The sequence below is a fragment of the Delphinus delphis genome, chromosome 19 (genome assembly GCF_949987515.2).
Source record: "Delphinus delphis chromosome 19, mDelDel1.2, whole genome shotgun sequence".
NCBI classification, from domain to species: Eukaryota; Metazoa; Chordata; class Mammalia; order Artiodactyla; family Delphinidae; genus Delphinus; species Delphinus delphis.
In genome coordinates, this window is record NC_082701.1 from 5,966,329 (window position 1) to 5,987,705 (window position 21,377).

Consider the following 21,377-nt stretch of genomic DNA (forward strand, 5'->3'; position numbering starts at 1 on the left):
GCACAGGGTGAATGCCATAGGAGCGTTAGCTATTGCTATTACTATTATTATTAATCATTACCATTGTGCCTCTAATTGGGCGTGATCTGAGAAGCTCTTCTCTTAAAAGTGTAAAATAAATAAGAGTGCATTGCACTTGAAGGCACAAATGTTCACTCACCTATGAATTAAGGCAGCAGAAAAACTTGAAGCCTTGACACTGCAACACCACAGAAAGGCTAAAAAAAGGGGTGTTTGGGGACCAGATTACTTGACAGCAATGTGGGGCCGGGGAATCCGCATTTATCCTCCAGGGAGAAGAATAATCAACATCGCTTCAGGACTCCAAAAAAAAAAAAAAAAAGTTTATTTATAAAATACTGACCAGTTTGACAGGACATGGGACTTCTCGTGGTCTATATTTCAAATCAATTTTTTTGTTACCTTTCATTCAAAAAATAAACCTGCTAACAAGCTATATGACATATATATATATATTTTCTTACAGACAGACACCTGCCATAATGAATACTCTCCCCATAATTTTTCATTGTATCTTTTAAATCAAAAAAATAAAGATTTGTGTTGGTTCTTGTTTTTGGAGTCTATATGCGTAAAAGAAAGTAACACATTTAAATGCTTTTGGTTATTCTTACAGAAACAAAGAGAAGGGGGTTGGTCCCAAGAGGGCACCTGTGCTCAGGTGGTGGTCAGGGTTGCCGCTGCCCAGGACCACACAGAGGCACTCAGGGGCAGGCGGCTGCTGTTCAGATGGTCCCCCCTCCCCCTCCAGCCCCTCACCAAGTGTGGGCACCTTCAGATGTGCACCATGGGAAGGTAAGGGGAGCCTCTGCCCAGAGTGGGCTTTAGGGAGGCTCTGGCACCTTTAAAAGCTCTGCCCAGGGAGGTGTGGACAGACAGAAGGCCTCCAGCCAGCGTGCGCAGGGCGGGGCAGCCGGCAGCATCCCTGTTTCCTCTGAATCACGGCAGTGCCAGGTGGGGTGATTGGAGGAGAGGCAGCCTGTGTTTGCAAACTCCCTGGAGCCCTGGGAGGAAGGTGCTTCTGGAACCCGGAGCAGCTTTCTGGTTCACCTTGGCAGTCTGGGTGTGGAGCTGATGTGAACACAGGAGGGTGTGGCCAGGAGGGCAGAGGCAGCCCTGGTGTGCCAAGTGTGAGCTGCGGGGCGCAACACCAGACTTCCCGAGGGCACGGCGAGGCAAAGCCGAAGGAGCCAGCGAGCGAGTGTCCTGATGTGAACCCGCTTCAGGTGGCGTCACACAAACACGGGCCCTGGCATCACTGGCCCAAGAAACCAAAGGTCAGGGAGGCTCCCTGTGCCCCGTGGGCAGTGCCCACGCACCTTTCCAGAGCAGCCAGGCGTCTGGGTGGGGGGCGGGAGCCTCCGCTGCCCCAGCAGGTATGTAAACAAGGGCAAAGAGATGTCCTCTCAGAAATCCAGAGGTCCACAGCTGGGGACCTGGGCTTCCAGATGTGGCTGGGGCAGTGGAGGCTCCATTTCAGGTGGGTGGGGATGGACTGAGGCTGGGACTTTCACTTCTGCCCGGCCCGCCTTCCCAGCTCCTCTAAGAGCTCTGCCCTTTCAGACAACAGAACCCAGCCCGCCCCACGTGTGGGAGTGACTCAGGCTGCCTGTGCCCCGCACAGGAGACGGCGTCAGCCCTCCGAGGGGGCTGCGGACACACGGACGCTGTGCATTCTGTGTATATCGGCGTGTGTGTGCACGAGCCCAGGTGTGTGTGTGTGTCAGCATGGGTGTGAAGGAGCACGTGGGGAGGGGAGGGCAGGCATCTTAATGCACAAGGTGATTCACAGAAGGCAAAGGGAATTTGGCGTACAGAGCGTTTCTACTGACCCCCGCTTCCTCCTCCCACATCCCTCCCTGGGCTACGCAACAAGCACCGGACCGGGAAGGGCTTTAAATGGTTCAACACACGGCAGACAGAGGAAAGGATGAGACTGTCTCGGGGCGGGGGGGGGGGGGGGGGGGGCGAGGGGAGAGAGAGAGATAAGGAAAGACAAAGCAGCATCACCACCACATGGCCCGCAGCTGTGCACGTTCCCCTAGGGAGACGCCAGATGTGTACAGGGCCAGAACCTCAGGCCTGTGTCCTCCTACAGGGGAAAGACTGTGCTTCCCTTTCTAGAACCCCTTAGTGGAGAAGCTGCTGTTTGGACCTCGGAGCCGGGTCAGCCCGTCTACGGAGCCATCTTCCAACTTCTCCCCATCACGTTTCGGGGGGATCCCAGTGCCTGGGAGCCCAGAGCTGGGTGTGCCCTCTCCTCAGGCCCCTGGCCCTGCTGCCACCCCAGGAACCTGATTCGGGGCGGTGGGGAGGGGTATAGGCCCACTCCTTCCTTGGCTTGTTTCCCAAATCCTCCATTGTTCTCCTTACCCCTCAAAATGGGGCATCACCTCCTCCCAGGCAGGGCAGCAGTGCCAACGCTTGGCGCCTCCAGGGAGCCCTGCGCCACTAAGGGGCTCCAAGATGCACTAAATGTGCCCCAGCCGGGCCATCCTCTCTTCCAGAGGCAGGGGCCTGTCCCCGACCCCGGGGGATGGGCTGCTTTGCAGGGCCGGTGGGCACCCAGGGCACTAGTTGGAAAGGCTCCCCCTTAAACTCCTGCATCCGGAAGGTCTGAGTTGATGGGAAGATGCAGGCCGCCAGAAGGAGCTTTTTAAAGCTCTGTCTCCCAACAGCTCTAGTTGCCCCTTGGTCCCATCTGACCTGCTCCTCGGCCAGCCTGGCTGTGCATCGTGTAAGCTTGTGTTCAGTTTGGATGGGGCCCCTCCTCGCTCGGAGCTCTGGCAAGCTGAGCCAGAGTCTGGAAGACATTAATGGGGGTTGGGATGGTCTTTGACTTGTAAATCGGGTGCTGGGAGATCCAGCCTCGGGACCGGAGACTTGGCCCGCCCCTCTGGGCCCCTGGACTTAGGAGGCGGGGGTCTTAGAGGGCTATGGGTTGAGAACGAGAGACACAGATCTGAAAATGAGCGTCCTGCTGGCTAGGAGGACCCAAAGGGATTTCCCTTGGAGAGGATCTCTGGACCCTTTTCCTTGCCAGTGCATGTGCGTGTGCGTGAAGGTGTCTCTCCAGGGAGAGGGGCGTGTCTGCCACGGCGATGCCTCACCCCCGTTTAGCCCCTCAGCCCCACAGAAGCTGACTTTCCTTGTCTCTGTAATTCCCTTTTCCCTCTCCCTTTAAGAAGGGGGTCAGGTGGTACCTGAATTGGAAGAAAAGGAAAAGTCCAAGCTTCCTCCTTCCGGTTCCGAATTCTACCTTATGCCCAGTTATCCCAGTGATGCCGGGCCAGTGCCCCCATCTCTGTTCCCCAAGTTCATCTCTCTTAGTCTGTGCTCAGGAAAGTGAATTCAAGGAAAGGGATGGCTGGGTTAAGTGGCAGGGGGACCTCTCCCCAACCCCCAGGGGCCCTCTTCCTTGGGTTCACAACAGAGAAGTCTGTTAGGAGCAAAGGAGCTAGCTAGGCAAATTCTCATCCTTCAGCTGGGTTCGTTTTTCTAAATAAACCAAATGCTTGGTGGGGACATTGAACAGGGAGGGGGTAGTGGAGGGTGAGAAGCAGGGCTGCACAGGGTGGGGTGGGAGTGTGGGTGCAGGGGGGAGGGGAGCTTTGCCCCCAGGGATGCCCATCCCGGCGCAGCACTAGGCAGCAGCAGGCCCAGGGCTCCAGCACATGCCGGAAGGGAGCAGCCGGCTGGACGTCCAGAAGTTTCTTCACCACCGCCAGCCACGCCCGCCTTACAGCCCTCCAGGCTTTGCCTTCCCTCCCTCCCTCCCTCCCTCCCTCCCTCTCTCTCCAGGGGCCCAACCCACTCGTGTCCACCGCAGCCAGCCCCCCTACTCTGCTCAGCCCCCCGAAGGAGCAGCAAACCCCACAGTCTCGAAGCCACACACGTCCTCTCGTGGTTTTTCTCCATCCTTCTCAACACCGGCTTTGCTGGCCCTGGAATCTCTGGAAAAATAAACTCAGGAGGTGAAAAGTTGACTTGGTTTCTTGGTGTTTCTCTTTTCTGGCAGGCGGTGCGAGGAGGGGCGGAAGGGGAGTTTGGTGCTGTGTTTTCTTTCTTTTTCCTCTTCCGACAACGAGGATGACATCAAACAAATGATGAAAATCCTGCTATAGGAGCCCGGGAGCCAGGGGCGAGGCTGCTGGGGGGACGGTAGAGGGTGCTCTGCTGACTTGGGGGGTTCGGGGGGTTTTGGGGCGTTGGGGTCCGACTGGCCTTGGGCCGAAAGAGGCTGCCCTGCTGGGCGCTGCTGCCGTTGGACAGGGCGGTGGGGTCTGGCTCGCCCGGGTCGCTCTCCGTGTAGCTGTAGGCCTGGGCCCGCGAGATCCCCTTCTGCTGCCGCCTCCACGAGTTGTAATAGGTGGGGTCACTGATGTAGTGGTTGACAAAAGAGTGGGCCTTCTGGGGGCTCGGGTCGACCTCGTACTCGCTGTCGCTTCCCTGGGAGGGCAGAGAATCGGGGTGTCAGTGGGCCCCGGGGACAGGTCAGCAAGATCAGGGCTGACAGGCACGGAACACTCTGACCTGAATCTCTGCTCGGCCGCTTCCGAGCCCCGAACTGTGGGCGTCTCAGCCCCCTCTCTGCCAAGGGGGTATAACGCCCGCCTTCTTACGCACCTTCAGAGCTCGTGATGTGTATGAAGCCTCTACCTCAGGGCTGGCCCAGAGCCTGAGGACCCTCCATGGCAGAAGACCTGAGTGCTAACCTCTTACGAAACATCGAAGTGAAATTCACATAACATGAGGTTAACCACTGTCAAGCGTACGGTTCACTGGCATTCGGTACGTTCGCAGTGTTGTGCGACCATCACGTCTTTTCATTCCACAACATCTTCATCACCACCCCGGGGGAAAACCTTGTGCCCACGAAGCAGTCGCTCCTCTGTCCTTCCTCCCCAGCCTCCCCCCGACCCCCACCCCTGGCAGACACCAGTCCACTTTCCGTCTCCGTGGACTGATCCCGTCTGGATATCGCATCAAAACGGAATCACACCACAGGTGGCTTTTGCGTCTCGCTTCTTTCATTTAGTATAATGTTTGCTTTTCGACGTTGAATTCATCATGTCTTTTCACTTTCTGGATTTCTGATGCTTTGATATCTGGGGCCTTTGCTGACCCTGGGACGACTGCCCCCCCCAAGAACTAGCCAGTTCCCGGAGAGAGTGAGCAGCCTTTCATACCCAGAGTCCACGCCGATACCACCTCCTCTAATGGGCTCTGACACACCGACTCGGACCCATCATTCCCTGTCCCTAATCACCCCAGGGGCAGGTACCAGACAACCAGGGGCAGCCCCTACCCGCTAGGGCCCCCTGAATTTATTCAAACTAGCCTAAGCCTGCTTGCCCTGCCATGCCTTTCCTGTGGGAACCACGATAAAGGCTCCTGCCCGCGTCTTCCCGTTTTCCTCCGGCTCCTGACCAAACCGGGTGTCTCCCTGTGTGGTCCCACCTGGCCTGGTGTGTCCCCTCTTCTTGGGAACTGTGAATAACTATCTTTTCATTGGTGGTCATCTCCTGATCTGCTGGCCTCATCACACCCGAATAATAACAAACCTACATTTTAAAACAGAGGTTCACGCGTGATATACTGAGTTCTAATGCAGACCCAGCCTCTGACTTACTGTGACTGGGGCCAAAGCCGGGACCAGATCAGAAGACCTTTAGGGGCTCCTGGCACTGAACAAAGGGTGATGCTCACCCGTGTGTGGTCCAAAATAAAAGCAACACTCGGTTATAAAAGAAGCAAGAGAAAAAGATCAACGGAGTTCAGAATTTTCACACGATGACCACCCTGAGGCTTTCGGGGAGAAACAGAAAAAAAATTAAATTGTCCTCAACGCGGTGATACTCTGGTGTCCTTGGCACGTGCTCTATCTGCCTTTTGGGGAAACCAGCAAAGGAGTCGGTCTGCGTTGGAAAGTGGCAGTTCGGCTCCCAACTGCGGAGCTAAAAATACCACGCACCCCTTCCCCCATCCCAGAGATGTTTTGAGAACTAGTAAGACAACAGATGGGAAGGCCCTGAGAACTCTCTGGAAGACATGCACTGATTTTAGTGAAGAGTACACTCTCAATGAATATGGTTCAGAAGACCGCGCTCGGGTTGCCTCGTCTCTGCCCAGAGAATACAAGCTTGGAGGCAGTAGGTTAATTTTATCAAGTAAAATATACGTTGAAAAAACCCCCTGCAGCCCAGTGAGCCCAATACAAACGAGTCTGGGACGATCACCTGTGTTTTGCTTCACAGGTAAAGAGAATGGGGAGTTGACCTTGCCCAGAAGGTCTGAGCTGTGGGAAAGGTAATGTGCGCTTGTTTTCAGGAACTCAAAGTTCTTTATGGCATGTAAACCTTCAAGAGAAATAGGTACAATGCAAAGAACTAAAATGATACTAACTCTGGAAACGCTGACTTGCATTCTCGTATTTAAATTTCACACCTCTGTGCCGTAGCTACTACCCTACTCGAGCGCTGATGAGAGGGTGAGGGTTTTGCCCAAGGAAATGATGAGTTGGACTTGAACGCAGATCTGCCTGATTTTCCAAAGCCCACGCATGCTCTGAACTCCCATACTCCTGCCTGGAGGTCACGAGACAGGAAGGAGAGCCCCTCTACCCTCCCGGGGGGATTAACTGCTCCCTGGTTGATCCGCTAATTTATGTCCCCTGGCCCCTCCCCTCCTCCCCCCACCCCCGCCCTTCCACAGTCCCCACTGCCCCCAGCAGACACCCCCAGGACACGATCGTCTTGGCAGGCAGAGCCGGTTGCCCAAGACAATGGAAAGTCCCTCACCCTTCTTCCCGTGACGCAGAGTGGCACAATACCAGCCCTTTCTTTGCCTACGGCCCAGCTGCCGGCCCAGGAGGGAACAAAGGGGCTGTGCAGACTGGAGGGCTCCATATGCCAGGAGCCCAGGGGAGGGGCGGAGGGGTGGGCACCTGATGCCTGGGGCTGTGGTGAGGCTGGCCCAGGGGCAGGAAAAGTCTGAGCGAGCTGTGGAGGACGAGGCTGGGGTCCCTCCGGTCCAGGAGCAGTGAGGGTCTGAGAGTATGGGGGGCGAGAGGGGTGCCCCACAGTTTTCCCTACAGGTTAGGTCTCTCTGGGAGGGCACCTACCAACTGGCTGGAATCATTGCTAGCGGTTCTAGAACTTTGGCCAGCCCCAGGCCCCAGTCTTGAGGAGAAACCCCCAAATCACCGTGGGCCCAGAGTGAATGAGTCTCCGGGGTGAGAGGGGGCGGGGGCACAGTGAAGTCCTGACTCTTCCCAGGTAGGTAAGCTTGGACCCATCACTTAGCCTCTCTCAGCCTCAGTATCCTTGTCTGTAAAATGGGTAGATCCCGCAGTTCACAGGATGAAGTGAGCTAATGGATGAGAGAATAGTGGAAAGGTATTATTAGGGAGAGAGTGAGGGGGTGTCTGGGAGAGATGGGGCCTCGAAGCCCCCAGAGAAGGGATCAGAAGGGGCCACGGGATGGGGGAGGCTGACTCAGTGCTCAGCTGGGAAAAGAAAAGAATGTATGGTTCCTGCTTCCCCGCAAAACCCCAACCCTCAAGGATGACTAGTGGGTAGGGAATGGGCCTCCTTGGCCCTCCCGGGGGCCCAGACCAAAGCCCATTCACCCAAATCGTCTCCTACCCTCTGTCGAGCACCTACTGTGCACCAGACGCTCTGTGGGGCAGCAGTCCCGATGGGGATGGGAAAGCCAGAGGAGGAGCTGGGAGGCTGCGCTGGGGGAGGGGTGTGGGCTACAGTCTGGTCTGCCCCTCCCCCAGCTCTCCAGTGCCAAAGGATGGGGTCTCTGCACCGTCCTCCTCTCCGCCTCCACCTCCCAGAACATCTGTTTCTTTTCTGGATGGGGGTGGGGTGAGAAGAGAAGAAAGAAAGCGAGAGGGGACCAGGGGCTCCCATTCCGGCTTTCAACTCTCGCCCGGCCCTCGGTAATTGAATGCAGCTTCCCAGTCACCGGCCCAGCACAAAGAGGGCCTTTCACGGGCAGTCCCTCCAGGCTGCCAGCAATCAGGTGACTGCTTCAGCTCCCCGGCCTCTTAACAGCAGCTCAAAGCCACTCCATCAGCAATCACCAAGGTCTGGGGAGGAGGGAATGCAGACAGCAGGCCTGGCGATGGGAGCGAGCCGCATGGGGACCAGCGGGAGGGAGGACCCCGGAGCAAGGACTGAGACAAAAGAGAGGGAGACATGGGAAGCCTTTAGCTTTTCTGTTCCTTTCTAGAAGGAGGGACTGTTGTATCAGACTCAGCAGGCGACAGGGCGGGCGGGTGCCGTCCTGGGCTTGGGGACCGGTGTTGAGAGCCCAGGGCGGGCAGGGTGCCCTTATCTTGTTGAATCTCAAGAATTCCGGCAGGAACGCGTTGCCCCAGATGACAGGTCACCCTGTGCAGCTCCTTGGGAGACTGGGAGCTGGAGCCCCTCCCCCGCCCGTGGTCCAGGGGCTCCCTGCGCGGAGTCTAGCCTGAAGCCTAGATGGGAGTCTGTCACCTTGGATGCTCTCACGAGGCCCCTCCTGCAGGGGCTGCTGCCTCCCGGGGGTTAGAGGTGGGGTGGGGGTGGGAGATGCCTCCTTGAGGCACATTTTTCTCCGGGGCTCTGGGCTCCTTACCCCTGCCGGGTGTCACGCAGAGTCCAACCTGTGTGTGGCCACTAACACCACCAGGCCTCCCAGAGGGCTCATGGGTTAAGTGGTACCATTCTCGAACAATCCTTAGAGCCATTCCTGGCTCCTAGTAAGGCCTTCGAAAATGTTCACTCTTCTGATGGGGTGCTCAATAACCAGTGTATACAATCTAATATGGCCTATATACTTCCTTTTTCTCATAGGTTCAATTTCATTATAATGAGCTTAAAGGGGCTGCCCAGACATCACAAAGAACCGAGTATCGATTAGAAGAGACTTGCCATGGGCTTGGAGTTCCTTTCCCGCTGAGATTTACTTGTGCGCTATGTGATTTTTCTACCCAGTGTGGGCTCTGACTTTGAAATGAAGTAGGACAGTGGCCATACTTTCTTTTAGAAGTTCCCTCAGACCAGCCTCAGCCTTTGTGGGTCCCCCTGCCTGGACCCCCTTCTCCTGTACCCCTTGAGACGCAGTCGCCAGCCCACCCCACGCCGCCTGAAGGGAGCCAGCCCCGTCCTCCTCTGCCTCCACCCACAGCCCTGTTATGGCCTTTCCCATGTTGTATCATGTGTGTTTGTTTATAAGAAACCTCGACTTTGTGTTTATTACCATATCACAGGAAAATGGCTGGGCAAATTTCCTCCAGTTTTGGAGACTGACTTTTGGGTGGTCTGACTTAGAATACCAGCCAGGCAGCACAGGCAAAATTTACTCTCCGGGGACCCGGGGTGGGGTGGGGGTTGGGGACTTCGTAAAGACAGCTGGCCTGAGGGGCTGGCTGTGTGGCTGCAGCCCTTAGGGATGTGCCCTTGCAGAAGCCGACACGGGCAGGGCTAACAGTGCGTCCACCGTGAGCCCCGAGCTGAAAGTCGTGACGGTGGATGCCGCACGTTCCAGACACTGATGTGCGGTCCAGCTGCTTCTCGGGGAGGTGGGGGGCGCGCGAGCAGCCCCAGGAGCATCAGAGCGAGGCCAGCTGCTCTGTCCCCAGTCTGTCCCCTCCAGCCCACAGGGAGCCCCTGGGAGGCAAGGCTGTGTCTCCATCACCTCCTGGCCCTCACGGTGAGTGCTGAGAAGTCAGTTTGCTTGCCCCCTGCACCGGCTGCAGCGGCCCTCACAGCCCCGGGCAAATGCTGACACCCAGGCCTCCTGAGCTGCTTAGGCGGGAACTTCGATCTGACCCACAGAGGCACGGAGTGGCCCTGGCTGAACCAGGCATGACCCCACCTGCAGCTGCAGAATCACCGAGCATGCTTTTGGGGTCCCCCCGGTGACACTTAGGGGCTCAGGGAGGTGGCTCTTTGCCAACAGGTAATGGAAGCAATTCAACTTTTTGTTTTGTTTTGATTTTTTGGGTCACACCACACGGCTTGTGGGATCTTAGTTCCCTGACCAGGGACTGAACCAGGGCCCCAGCAGTGAAAGGGCTGAGTCCTAACCACTGGACCGCCAGGGAATTGTCACCATTTAATGACGCACAACGTACCAGTGCCCTGGGGCTGGGGGCACACGGGTGACTGATGGCTGAACCTCTCAGGGCCCTCCCGGGCCCTTTCACTTTCATGTCAGAGGACGCTAATGCGCTGACAGTAGCCTCCTGGATCCTGTATGATCTGCCGTGACCCTAAAGCCAACTGCCTGGTTTTCAAGAACAATTCTAGAACAAATAACCCACGTGATCCTGGTTGCCTTTTCTAGGGCCCCTGTGATGAACCTGGCACTGCACAGGCCCGACGGCATCTCACCTAACGTACTCCTGTAACCGCCCCTTGGATAGACGGTCCTACTGTGCTGTGTGGGTGAGGACTTGAAGGACCTCCCCCACCCCCACCCCAGGGTCAGTAAAGGGTGGGCTGGGATTCAAGTCCAGGGTCACACAGCAACCACAACTAAGTGCTGCAGATTTTCAAACGACTGTCCCCCTTCAGAGCAGCCTCAGAAGCGGCTGGAGAATCACTGCGGTGACCCATTGTCCCAAGCTGCAGGGTGTCTTTCTTGGGGAAAATTTTAGTGCCTGTAGCACGTTCCTCTGAGTGTCTGTCTTTATCGTTTTTCTTTTTTTTTTTTTTTTGCGGTACGCGGGCCTCTCACTGTTGTGGCCTCTCCCGTTGCGGAGCACAGGCTCCGGACGTGCAGGCCCAGCCGCTCCGCGGCATGTGGGATCTTCCCGGACCGGGGCACGACCCGTGTCCCCTGCATCGGCAGGCGGACTCTCAACCACTGCGCCACCAGGGAAGCCCTGTCTTTATCTTTTAAAGACAGGCTGGAGTTTATTTATTTTTTAGAAAATCCAGTTGCTTATCCTCAAGACTGTTTCATCAGCTAGTTCTGAAGGTCTTTCCAGAAAGGTCTGCCACGAGGGCAACGTCACCGGCTTCAGGACAGGGGTAGGACCGCGGGGCTGATCTGGGTTCTGACGTCCTAAGGCCTGTGTGTAGCATCTGGCTCTACAATCTGGAAGCCTGGGTTTGCACTTTTGGACCTGAGCTGACTCACTTAAGCTCTCCCAGCCTCAGCTTCCCCATCTGTACAAAAAAGATGACACCAAGGTCTGTCTTGGAGTGTTGGTGTGAAGATAAACCGTGGCGAGGCACTTGGGATGCTGAGTGTGGCCCAGCGGGTGGGGTGAGGGGTGGCTGGCTTCTGTCATCAGCGTTAACTTTGAAGAGCCTCTATGAATGTCTGAGATCTGATGCTGGTTATTCCACGAATCTTTGTTTCTGTAACCCGCTAACCATATACGGTTTTGAGTCTGTTCAACCTGACTACGTTCCCCAGTGACCCTCTCATGCTCTCAACAGATACGCCCAGGGAGCCCACATGCCAGTGCCGTGCAGGACTCTGGGGACACAGCAGTGATCAGAACTGTCACGAGTCCCTGCTCTTATGCAGCTTAGCTTTCAGAGTACATGGACCCAACTCAACTCAGCCCAGCCCCAAATCAGATCCAGAACCATCCCAAACGCCGCAGGTGGAACTCCAGGCCTGGGCTGTGGTCCTCGGTTTGGGCATTCTGGAACCAGGAAGCCTCCTTTCTCTAGGGTATGCGCTCCCCGAAGGGGTGGTTCGTTCCAGGATGCTATGGAAACAGTGTTCAAGCGATGGGCTTGTTCTGAACAAAGAAGACCAATAGCTACATGGAGGATTCCGGGTACTCTGCCGCCCTGGGGTAACTGCTGAAGCAGGGTGCTCCTGGGATGGGAATTCTTCTCCCAGCAACCTCTTCAAGGCTGGGGGACCCTGGCATGGTCTCAGGGACCAGCTCTGTATCCCATGTGAAGGTCCTCCAGACTCTTGCAGGGATGGCCACAGAAAGCTCCGGAGACATCGGGCAGTATCGTCTGCACTCAGGTGGCTTACTCTCTGAAAGGTCGGGGCTCAGCTGACGAGGGTGGATAATAATGCCCTCTGCAGAAGGGCAAGGGGGGCTGAGCAGAGCAACCCTTCCACCAGGCACCACGCCGCTTTCTCCACAGACAGGGGTGGGCCTCGAGCAGCCCTTTGTTACCACCCCACGGGCACAGGGGATCCCTTTATCGTTTTGAAGTTTACCTTGGGTACCTACAAGCCAAATGCCCATCACCGTCTTTGGGGAGAAGCCCCCAGTTTGGACGCGGCTGCAAAGAGTTAAACACGCATAACAGGATGCCGTAACCTGAATCATGTGAGTCCCCGTGTAACCAGGATAAGCTGGGGTCTCGGTCCCTGCCAGCTCTGAGCTGGGGTGTCAGCTCCAGCCTCCCCGGCTCTGCCAAGCCCAGCAGTAACCCCGGCTGAACAAAACAGCAGTGAGCAAGAGGCCCCCGGTTCACGGGGCCGCGACTGGATCCCAGGCTTTGCCGGCACATCCCGCCCGGCCAGCAGCCCCGCTCCCTGCCGGCGCCTCTCCCTTCTCATCCTCTCCCAGGACCGGGCAGAAAGGTCCAGGGCGTGGGACACAGTAGCCTTTTGCTGCCCCTTCCTCGGCAACCGCCAGGCTTGGCCAAGGCCGAGAGGGCTGGGGTAACAGGCTGTCACATCACTTTGCTGGAATGCACTCAATCCGCTGTCCCTAAAGTCTGGGGCAGTGTCCCCACGTGGCCACCTAACGGCAGCCTCTCCAAAGCTCTGGATCTCCCGAAGGCACCATCCCCTTTTCAATATTAAGAGCTGGCATTTATGGAATGTAATCTCAGCAACTCCTCCCCACAACCCCATGAGCCCATTCTACAGACAGAGAAACTGAGGGTCCAAGACGTTACTTAGCACACCCATGACGCCCGTGGCTCCTAGGCAGCAGAGCCAGGATCCAGCTCAGGTCTGAACCTCCAAAGCTTAACGCTTTAACGGTCTACACTGCTTTCCATCCTTGGGGGGTCCAGAGCACACAGTCCCCCATTTCTGGGGCTCATTCTGACCCCGAATAGCTAAGTTCAGTGGTTCTCCGGGCTCTGGCAAAGCAGGGCTGCTGTGCCAACCTCGCTCTCCTCGTCTTCATGCTCCTTTGCAGCCCAGAGCTACTGAGGGACGGAGCACGTGGGGTGACCCCTGCAAATCCAGAGGGCCATGCTCTTGGGGGTTCCAGGGACCCCACTAGCCCAGGGTGCAAACTCCGAGCAGAGCTTGGGAGGTGGCAGCTGGCCTACACACACCTTCCGGATAGTTTTCTGGGACCCCTTGGTTTTTCCTGCCCGTAAAGGAAAGGAGGGAAGGAAGTGATGGGCAGGTTCACACTCCGGGGTAGGCTGCTTCACCTCCCTCTCCGGGGCACCTGGCCCTCCTCACCTGAGAGTCAGAGATTTCCGAGGGCTTCTCGGTCAGGCTGCTGCTCTCGGCTGGGATGAGGTCGTTGTACTTGGTGACGTCCTCGTCGGAGTAGTGGAGGCTGCCCGGGCTGGGCCGAGGAGGAGACCTAGAGAGTGGGAGCGGGGGTGGGGGGGCAGAGCTGAGACCCGGCCTCCCTCACAGCAGCCTCGTCCAGCCCGGAGGTGCAGGGGAGGCTGGAGGCCCTCAGACCCCTCTGTCCTGTGTTCCTCCTCCCCAGGTCTGCTCGTCCGGCAGGCCTGGGCCTTGGGCTGGAGGCCCTGCCTGGCTGGGGACGCACCAGGTCTTGAAGGCCTAGGACAAGCCTCCCAAACCAGCTCAGGGAAATGGGGGGCTCGGGGAAGGAGAACCTTGACTCTAAGGCCCCAGCACCGGGAGCGCTTGGCAGTCAATGTTGCAAAGCAATTCTGGGCGCCACTGAGACCTCCTGAATCGGAATCTCAGGTGAGGTCTGGACACCTGCCCTGCAGACAAACTCCCCGTGTGACTCCTAAACTCACAAAGTGAGCTTCTGAGAGTTAACACAGAGGATTAGGGAAAAAAAGGAGACTCACGGCCTCCCTCCCTCCACATCTGCTCAGAGACCAGACATAGGCTAAGTCACACCCTACGTTGAAAAATCAGCCCTAGAGAAAGTTGTGTGTTTCCCAGGGGCTTGGCTCTGAGTCATCTGAACAAACAGCCAGGACAGGGCGCCTCGGGCACTCTGCCTGTCGTGGGGTGCATGAGAGGGTGGCGGACAGGATGGGGGCAGGGGAAGCAGGCTGGCAGGCTCCCAGGGGCCCTGGGCAGGTGGCTGGGGTCCCCCATGACTCTGCCCTATTTGTGTCTTCTCAGGGTGGGGTACAAGGGGGCCCTGCCCAGGGCCTGATGCCCCCACGATCTGCCTACCCTGCTCCAGCAAGCATTTATGGCCCCGAGGCCCTGAACCTCAGCTGTCCCGCCCGGGCTGGAGGCGGTTTGCTGCCGAAATGCCACTCCGAGAACAATCTGGTGGCTTGGGACTGTGTCACAAGCAACGCCCCCTGCTACCTCCAACCTCTTGTACTGTATCTGCATGCATTTTATGCCAATCAACAAAGCTGCGTCCTTAAACTGCTTAAGAGTCAGATGGCAGAATGGGCAGCAGCTTCACGCAGACAAGACTGGCAAAGCAGGACAGTGGCAGGAGGGAGAAAATGGGGCGCCAGGCTAAGACAGTCTTGGCGACATGCAGGCTGAGTGGGCGCCGATGTGTCACTGTGATTGGGTCGGGCCCCCGGCGCCTGGGGCTGGTTTGGGGACCACGGACTTCTGTGTATACACAGTGGGGTAGGGGCCGCAGTGTGTGGACACCGGGGGTGTGAGAGGCAGGCGAGGCCAGGCCGTGGGTGAAACGTCCTCTTTTTCCACGTGGCAGGGCCCCAGAGCCTGGCTGGCCACTGCGGCCTCAAACGGCTCTTTCTTTGGAAAGCTGGCTTTGGCAGCGGATAAGAGGGGGGGGCTGGCCGGCCTGCACACCCCTCCCGCTGTCCTCCCGCTGAAGACACACGTCGCTCTTCCTTCCAGGACCAGACAGAGGGAAGCTTTGTGAGCGGTGCCTGGGAGAAGCAAATCCCCCACTCCCGCGGGCACCTCCAAGGAGCCGGGAATGTGAACAGGGCTGAGGCTGGGGAGAGGAGCCCCTGGGCCGCAGCCCCAATGCTCCCGCGCTCCCGGGAGCCTGACATTGCCGGGTCAATCAGGTGAGGCTCCCACGAGCCAAAGCAGCTGCCCCTGCCCTTGGACACAGGCAGCCCGGCCCGCCGCAGCGAGTGGGGCTAGGAGGGGCCTGGGGCTGGAGAGGTGTCAGGAGGAGACAGGAGCTGGACAGCCTAGACCTTCCCTGGTTGGCTGCTCTCAAGATGCCGCCCTTTGAGGATGACGCTGAGCCTGTGGACTTGGGGGGCCGGTGGGAGAAAACTGTCTACAGCTGCAGCAGGTATGAGTAGGTGCCCGGGGGAGAGGGCGTCCACACTGCGATGGCCCTCTCTTTCCGGAAGGAGGACAAGTTAAGGTATAAGCAGTCACGGGGGGACTCCTGCCTGGCCCACCTTCGCTGGGCGCATCTCGCCTTTAGGGCCAGTAACCATCGCGGCTTCAGGCCTGTACCAGAAGCACTGGCCCCACACAGCAGTCGGTGGTTTGCAGAATGGTGCAAGTGATTTGTATTTCGCTGTGTATGGCACAAACTCTCTGTACCCACCTCCTTGTGACCTTCTCCCCAGCCCCTGTGGAGCTGCCTGGGCCCGGCTCTGTCTTCCTCGTGACCATTCCCAGTGGATGCCGCTCCAGGACAGGGCCCTGCCTGCTCTGTGGCCCTCCCAGGAGTCCCCCAGTCCCTGGGCACAGCTGGCCCCCAAGCCTCCATCCCCCGGTCCCCCACGCAGACAGCCCCGCTACCTGGTATACAGGCCGTTCTTTCGGCAGAAGGAGTTCTTGACTGAGAGCCGCCGGTTGTTGAGTTCTAGGGCAGGAAAACTGCTTTCGTCCAAGCTCATCATCTCCCCATGGCCCAGGGCACCAGACTTGGGATTGGTCCCTGGGAAGGGAGAGGGTGGGGATTGACATCCACCGCTCACTCCATCCCTTCAGACCAGGTGGCCTCCCTCCCTCCCCCATGGCTGGGCTGCCCCCCTTCTCTTGTTATAACAGGAGATGGAGATGGCGGGTAGGAACCCTAGGCTGCCGCCGCCCCTCGCCCCATCAGAGCAAGTGCGTTTCCAGGAGAGGGAAGACCCCGCCCTTGCCAAAAGGGAGGGGGCTGCGTGAGAGTCCCCGTGCAGCCGGCAGGGCTCGGGCCCAGCTCACCCGAGTCTGTCTTCTTGGCGTACTTCTTGCTCTGGCCCCGGATGATGAGCACGAAGACCAGGAGCAGGATGAAGATGAGGCCGACGAGCGCGATGACCACCAAGAACCACCACTCCTCGTAGAAGGGGTTGGCTTTCTGGGCTGGAGCATGGAGCGGGCGTCAGGGCCAGGACTGCTCGGCTCCGTCCTGCCTCCAAACCTCCTGCTCCAGCTGGGACCCTACCACCTGCCCTCACACTTCACAGGTAGTTGGGTCTGTGCCCTCTGCACGAGGCAGAACCTGAGGTGGGTAGGGACGGTTTCATCTCAAGGGCCAGCTCTGAGCAATCAGTAAAGCGCTGCCTGGAGGGCTGTTTTGAGAAAAGTTCTGAGGTCGGTTCTAGACTCCCTAGGAAAGAGTGCTGGGATTGATTAGTGATGTCTGCTAAAGACACAGGAGGGAGGACTTGCAGCGTGCTTGCTATCTTTCCTTTCTTATTTTTCCTTGCCACCCGTGGCCCAGGGGCTACCTTGACAGACAGACACCAATGTGGTTGGAAAGGCGATTGCCTGGTCTGTGATGGGCCTGGGAGAGTTTCTCCCAAGGTTCAGTTGTGACAGAAATCTTTTTCTGGTAGCAGAAGGCAGGGGGAGCTGGGAGGGTGGATACGAGTGGGTCTTCAGAAAGCCTCCTCCAGGGAGACTCCCCTTCTTCCAGAGCCCCCAGTACTGTGCTCCCTGCACCCGGCCGGTACTAATCCATGCTGCTGCCTGACGGGGGCTGGCTCTTCTGTTTCATCTTGAAGTGCTTACTTCCCATGACTTGTTTCTATCAGGGCAAGGGTGAAACTTGCCTGGCGAGTAGACATTTTGAGTTATATTCCTGCCTCGAGGGAAGAGGCCTCGGTATTAAAAGTGGCTAGTGGTTAGATTTGGGGTCATGGGTTTCGACACTGGCATCCTCTGTGAGCTCGGAGACAGTGGGAAGAGAAAGGCAAGGAGGCAGGGGAGGGACGGGGTCCTGCCCCATCGGGGAGCTGCTTGCTCAGGCCTGCGCTTCACAGGCTGCTGGCTCTGTTTTGGGGGGAGGTTTCCACGGAAACACGCAGTTTATGGCCTGGTGCCCTTGAATCTCCTGGGTGACAAGCTCAGGGAGACTCTCATCTTGGTTCCGCTGATTCATCCTCAAGCCCACTGGGCCCCCTGCTCAGGGCTTCTGGAGTCCTTGAAAAGGAACCCAAAAGACCCCTGGCCCCTAGCTCCTTCCAGAGTCGAAGGCTGACTCAGGCCCTGGCCCAGGGCTCTCTGCTTTAGAGAACTGAAGCGGTTCCCACCCCAGTCTTCTGGGGCTGCTACCTCTCCTCCTTCATCCCTGCCCCAGATTCCACCACAAGGCTCTTCAGTGGGGCGCCCTCACCCCTCACCCCTCACCCGCAGGCCACAGTACCTGGCACAGACTGGGAGGGGCTGCTGGGGGTGCCGAAGCCGTAGTCGTTGACAGCGATGACCCGGAAGTCATAGCTCACGCCTGGCTTGAGGATGTCCATGCTGAACGTGTAGGACGTCACCTCCTTGGGGATGTCTTTGATGAGGATGTCCCAGAGCCCCTCGTCTGCAGGGACACAGAGAGGGAGGGGCCCGTGAGGAGGGGCCCTGCCTGACCCTAACTGGTGCTCTGATGCCGGGGCCTTTTGGGTCTGCCCCTTCGACACTGAATCTCCGGTGCACGGCACCTAGCAGGTCCTCAGGAGACATTTTTAAAAAAGTATCTGACTTTTTATTCTTTCTTTCTCTCTCTCTCTATCTGTCTAGGCTGCACTGCACAGCTTGTGGGATCTTAGCTCCCTGACCAGGGATCGAATCCAGGCCCCGGCAGTGAGAGCACTGAGTCCTAACCACTGGACCACCAGGGAACACCCTCTTTTTAATTAAAATGTCCGTAAAACATTAAAAAATGTATAATAAAAAAATGTATAATAGGCAGAAACTCCTTTAACACCCAACCCAATATCGCCATGCAGAGAAGGCGCCTCACCATTCCAGCACTTTGTGCAGAAGACATCTGCAGATCCGTTTCCATGTCAGTAAAGCACGCTGGTCGGATGCTTTTAAGAGGCTGCCTAATGTGCTATCATGGGGGTAGGCCTTCCTTTACTTAACCAGGCCCCTATTTTTCTGATCCCCCTTCCTATTCCAAACACCCACAGTAGTGGCATCAGACAAAAAGAACAGGACTTTCTAACAATCGCTGTAGGAGGGACGGGGGTTGCCTGTGAGGTTCTGGTCAAGTTGCCTGGATGTGATGGGGCTCCGTTTGGGAGCGGAGATCTGAGGAGAATGAGGGACCAGTGAGAGCTGGAGGGGACTCCGTCCGCTCTCCCCCTACACCCCCATCCTTTGAGCTCCTGACTTAACCTTCAGGCCTGTCCCCCTTTGTCTGTGGCTCTCTGGGCCTTGTCCTCTTGGGCCATCATTCATTTCCACCTGCTTCAAAAGGAATGAGCGTGCTGCCCACGCAAGAGAAGAGGCCAGCAGCATCCTCCAAGGCCCAGTGGCATGGTCCGCAGATGCTCTGTGTGGGGCCCATGGGGCTGGCCTGGCTTGGGGAAGAGGGGGAGTCCTGCCTGCGTGAGTGCAGGGCTGACTCAGCAACCGAAGTGTCAAGCCACTTGGGCCCTGGACGGGACCCGTTTTCACATGGACCAGGGGCCCAGGGGTCTCAGAAGGGCCTTGGTGGGCTGAGTGCCCAGGTCTTCATCCTGAGCAGCTGCCGCTGGCCTGGACCAGCTCCCACAGCACGTCCTCCGCTCCACCGGCTTCACTGTCCTTCCTTGTCTGCTTCTCAACTCCTTGGCCTAAGAGCTGTCTTTCTGGCCCACAGGCTGCTCCCAGCTCGGCCATTCCCCGGGGTGGATGGATTTTGTTTGCTTCCTTCCCCACACTAGTTTTTACAGATCCACCCAAGTCAGGAATCCCGGTGGAGTGGCCGTAACTCCATCATCATTTCTGAATGTTGGACCAGGAGTGTGGTGGCACCTGTGGAGGCCACCTTCCTGCCTGGGTCCCTCTGCTTGAAAGGCGGCCCGTCTGCGTTCTGCTCTCCTTAGAAGACTCCAGGGTCCTCACCTTCCCTCTTAATGATTTGTTTTTCGGCGCCTGCCTCATACACATCACATCTTTTTGTTGACTGTCTCTCTTCCTCCTGCTAAGCTGTGAAAGTCCTCCAGGGCAGGGATCGTGCCTAATCTGTCTTTGTAGCCCAGCACCCAGCACAGGCATACTTGAAGTGTTTTTGAATCAGTGAGTGCAAACCTTTCTTCCCTGGCCTTTCCATAGCATCATGAAACACAGGCCCCGATTTCAGTACTGCAGGCCCCGAAATACAAGTATTGGGGTGCAAATCCATTTTCCTCCTGTGACTTTGAATTCTCTCATTCACCCTTGATGACAGGCACGGTGACGATACCAATGATGATGATCAAACAGCGACACTCGCTCCTTATCAAGCATCCTGGTTCCAAGGGCTTTACTGGCAGCAACGGTGAGAAGGAAGAACACTTGTACCCATGTTACAGATGCGGAAACCAAGGCGTGGAGACAGCTGAGCTCATCCTCCCGAGGTCACGGTGGCAGCGCTGGTGCTTCAGCCTTGAGATGCCTGATTCGTCCCAGCGCTGAACGCCCTCCCTGTGCCCAGGACGGCGCTGACCATCATGACTGTGTCCAGGTGGGCTTGGCCAGGACCCCGCTGCCTCCCAGAAGCTGGGGGCTCCGGCCTGCTGTCTGACCCCCCTTGTTCCTCCCCACACAGGAGCAAAGGGTGGAGCCGGGGCGACGGGGCCAGGCCGGAAGCTGAGGGAGCGTCATGCTGTGTCTCTGGCCTACAGCCCTGGGAGTTGGCCCGAAAGAATCCCTCCCTGGTCTGCAGCGTCTGGCTTCTCGTGTTTAGTTGATTCTGCCCAGGAGGGAGCACAGGCGATGCCGGCAGAGCCAAGGACGTGAGTGATTCCATCCCGAAGAGGATGTACAGCCGGGGGGAGAAGCACAGCATTCCTCTCGTGTTCCCGTCACCAGCTCTCGGGTACCACCCGGAATCCCCGCCCTTCAGGGGGTCCTGGCTTGATCCTTCCTCAGACACTCAGTCCTTGACCCCAAGTGTGTGCGCCGAGTCGCGGCCCCCAAACCTGGAACACCAGGTCCCCTGCCGGGCCTCCCAGGGAACGCTGGAAAATCCACAGGGCTGAAGTCCAGCGCCAACATTCCAGAGCCTGGCGCCCCGGCAGGCCAACTTGGATGGGAGAAACAGGCACAGGCCCTGGTTGAGAGAAGCACGCGGAGGTCTCCCAGCCAAGTCAGCAGCTGGCCCTGGAGGGCCAGGGAGGGACCATCTGGAGAGGGGAGGGCGCCAAGGCTGCGCGTATCTTCCGGCTACACGTTGGATCTGAGCTGCTGGATGTAATAGCTATCTGTGACTGCAATTATTAGTCCAAGATTAAGGCAATGGCAGGGTGGTAGCGCCTTCCTGGAACCGCTGGAATGAACTATTTGCTATTGAGATGTTCAGCGCTCAGCCACCCCACGGTACTAAGCACGTCGCTGGGATGTGTCAGCACCCCATTAGAGTATTAGCTACTGAGATGCTGGCTTCCCGCTCTGATTAGTATTTGCTATTCGTGCTGGAGCAACACAGTCTTTTTGTTTGTTTCTCAACTTCAATTACCTAATCACAGATCCACGGAATACGGAGAACAAGCCTCCAGCCTGAGCCGACTCTGGCATCTCTGATTAACTCAGAAACCTAGCAACGGAGGGAGCTGGCCGCGGCCGGGAGCTCCTGGGGGTAAGGGGAGCTCCTGGGGGTAAGGGGAGCCGGAAAAGCAGGAGCAGGTGTCACCTCGACTGTGAAACAGGAGCTCGGCGGACAGCCCCCTGCAGCGACTTATCAACCGCTCATCTCCTGATGGCTTTGGAAGTTCTTGTGATTCGATTTCAGGCTTGAGAGGAGAGACTGAGACATTATAGGAACTGCAGTGACAGCCATGATAGCGGCGACGGGCCTCAAAGAGGCAGCTGGGGCTCCGGGGGACAGCCAGCCTCCTTGT

At 57.4% G+C, this 21,377-nt stretch overlaps 1 protein-coding gene across 1 annotated transcript in view; it reads right to left on the minus strand.

Moving 5' to 3' along the window:
* Positions 1-3,840: 3,840 nt before the first annotated feature.
* The window catches only part of SDK2 (sidekick cell adhesion molecule 2), a 263,335-nt gene continuing 245,798 nt past the window's right edge, over positions 3,841-21,377 (minus strand). Inside the window, exons 41-45 of the mRNA XM_059998549.1 lie at positions 17,723-17,887; positions 16,297-16,437; positions 15,889-16,027; positions 13,429-13,555; positions 3,841-4,470 (exon numbers count right to left, since the gene is read on the minus strand). Of these exons, the coding sequence (XP_059854532.1) occupies positions 4,117-4,470; positions 13,429-13,555; positions 15,889-16,027; positions 16,297-16,437; positions 17,723-17,887 (926 nt within the window). The 3' untranslated portion in view covers positions 3,841-4,116. The remainder of the gene's footprint in view (positions 4,471-13,428; positions 13,556-15,888; positions 16,028-16,296; positions 16,438-17,722; positions 17,888-21,377) is intronic.